Below are 1,973 nucleotides of genomic sequence, written 5' to 3' on the forward strand. Positions count from 1 at the left end.
ACACTGAAACGAATGAAAACATGATCTAAGAATCTTGATAGAACTCTATGAAAACAAAATTCGAAGTTCATTGTTTTAAAACATGTGTTTTGCATTGCTATGTAAACCCAGCTTTAGTCTTAGTCTCAGCATAGATGTTTGTAGTATCTATGGTCTCAGAATCAGTGCATATAATCGTACGCATCATTACAAGTACATGTCTTTTCTTCCTGCTAATCGACGAATGCTTCGCTAATTCATTCCCATCCACAAGCCAATTCAATGCAAGAGAAAATCTAATTAATTTCAATTATGATAACATTCCATTTAGTTCCTAACAGAAAATGGGAATTGCTGACATTTCAAATAGGATTGTCATGGTGATGTCAGTACCATGGAAAACAAGGGAGTTTTTACAGTTGGTATAATCATTGCCTCTAGGCTTTTATGGACTAGTATTATCATCATTATCATTATATAGTGTTGCATTCATTCTATTAGTAGTAGTACATCATTATCATCAATGATGTAATTAATTACTGCATTCCAGTCAACTCAAATGTATGACGCTAAGAATTTCACTGAATGTACGTGCATGCATGAAACATGTACATGCACATTTTGCATTTATTGATTTCATTAGTTACATGCATGGTACAACAGGGCACAGACTCTGTGTCTCCATCCTAAATTGCTTTGGTATAGAAGTGATAATGACAATTATCATTATCATACACAAAACACCCTCTAAACATTTGTACTGGATACATGTACATGTATAACTGTACGTTTGCGTACCCTTTTCATCTTTGATATTTGTCTGTGATCCTTTTTGCTTGAGGGTGCCAAAGAAATTCTTTGACAAGCTGTTGGATTTGCTGGCCTCTTTCCCTCCTCCGTTCCCTTGAGTGCTTAGTATGTAATTGGATATCAGGTTGAGCTTCCGTGGGTCGACGTTTTCCAAAAGTGACATACTCCATGAGGTGAGTATCTGTCGCCCGACGTTCATTTCCACATTGAAAATGAATTCTGTCAATGCTTTATTGCCTGGTCTGTGATAAGAGAGAGAGGGGGGAGGGAGAGAGGGGAGGAAGGGAAAGAGAGAGGGGAGAAGGGAGAGAGAGGGAGGGAGAGAGAGAGGGAGGGAGGGAGAGAGGGAGGGGGAGAAGAAGAGAAAGGGGAAGGGAGAGAGAAAGGGGGGAAGGGAGAGAGAGGATGCAGAAAAGAGAGGGAGAGGGGGTAGAGGAAGAGAGAGGGGGAGGGATGGAGGAAAGAAAGAATATTAACATATGCTACTCATAATAATCACAGCATTCATCATATCTACATATACAGGCTCATTTAACTCACGCTATTGCACTATAGCTATTCCATGATGCACATGAAACAAAGATGCAGAAAATTAGTCAATTGGCTCTAGTCCCATTGCTACTAATTAGTACAAATGGGAAAAGACTGGTGCTCACTCACTCATTAGCGTTTCTAGGAATGAGCTAATTTTTGGAACAACTTTTTTCAGCTTGGCTCCCATCATGGTATAGTGTACTGGTCTAATTCTACTTGTTCAAACTCGCTAAAATTGTCTGCATTAGCTAAAATTGCTCTAAAGATATGCCCTTTAGCTATAATGAGTGTTTACCAAGCTTGTATGGATAATAATCATATTAATAGTCAGCTATGTATACAAGTTAGGCTACATATGTACATTGTCAAGCAAAATTATAAAAATGATGATGACTATACTAAGAAAACATTCTAGTTTATTATTTTCTAACCTGTAAACCTCCAGAAGTAACTGCTCTACTCCAAGAGAGAGGTTCTTTACATTCTCTGCTGCCCAATTATGTAACTTATTCCGTCCACACTCTGAGTAAAGGACAATAGCGCTGTCTTGCAACCTGAGCAGACAAGGACCCGATACTCCTATTTCAACAGCTGATAGACTCCTCTCCAATACGACAGAGTACATGTCTATAAATGGAAAATAATTCAAA

General features: G+C 38.5%; 1 protein-coding gene across 1 annotated transcript in view; it reads right to left on the reverse strand.

The window, feature by feature from the left end:
• Positions 1–607: 607 nt before the first annotated feature.
• The window catches only part of LOC109585461 (docking protein 4-like), a 6,539-nt gene continuing 5,173 nt past the window's right edge, over positions 608–1,973 (reverse strand). Inside the window, exons 4-5 of the mRNA XM_020001553.1 lie at positions 1,755–1,950; positions 608–1,031 (exon numbers count right to left, since the gene is read on the reverse strand). Coding sequence (XP_019857112.1) covers positions 623–1,031; positions 1,755–1,950 — 605 coding nt within the window. The 3' untranslated portion in view covers positions 608–622. The remainder of the gene's footprint in view (positions 1,032–1,754; positions 1,951–1,973) is intronic.

Source organism: Amphimedon queenslandica, unplaced genomic scaffold, assembly GCF_000090795.2.
Source record: "Amphimedon queenslandica unplaced genomic scaffold, v1.1 AMPQUscaffold_13059, whole genome shotgun sequence".
NCBI lineage: Eukaryota > Metazoa > Porifera > Demospongiae > Haplosclerida > Niphatidae > Amphimedon > Amphimedon queenslandica.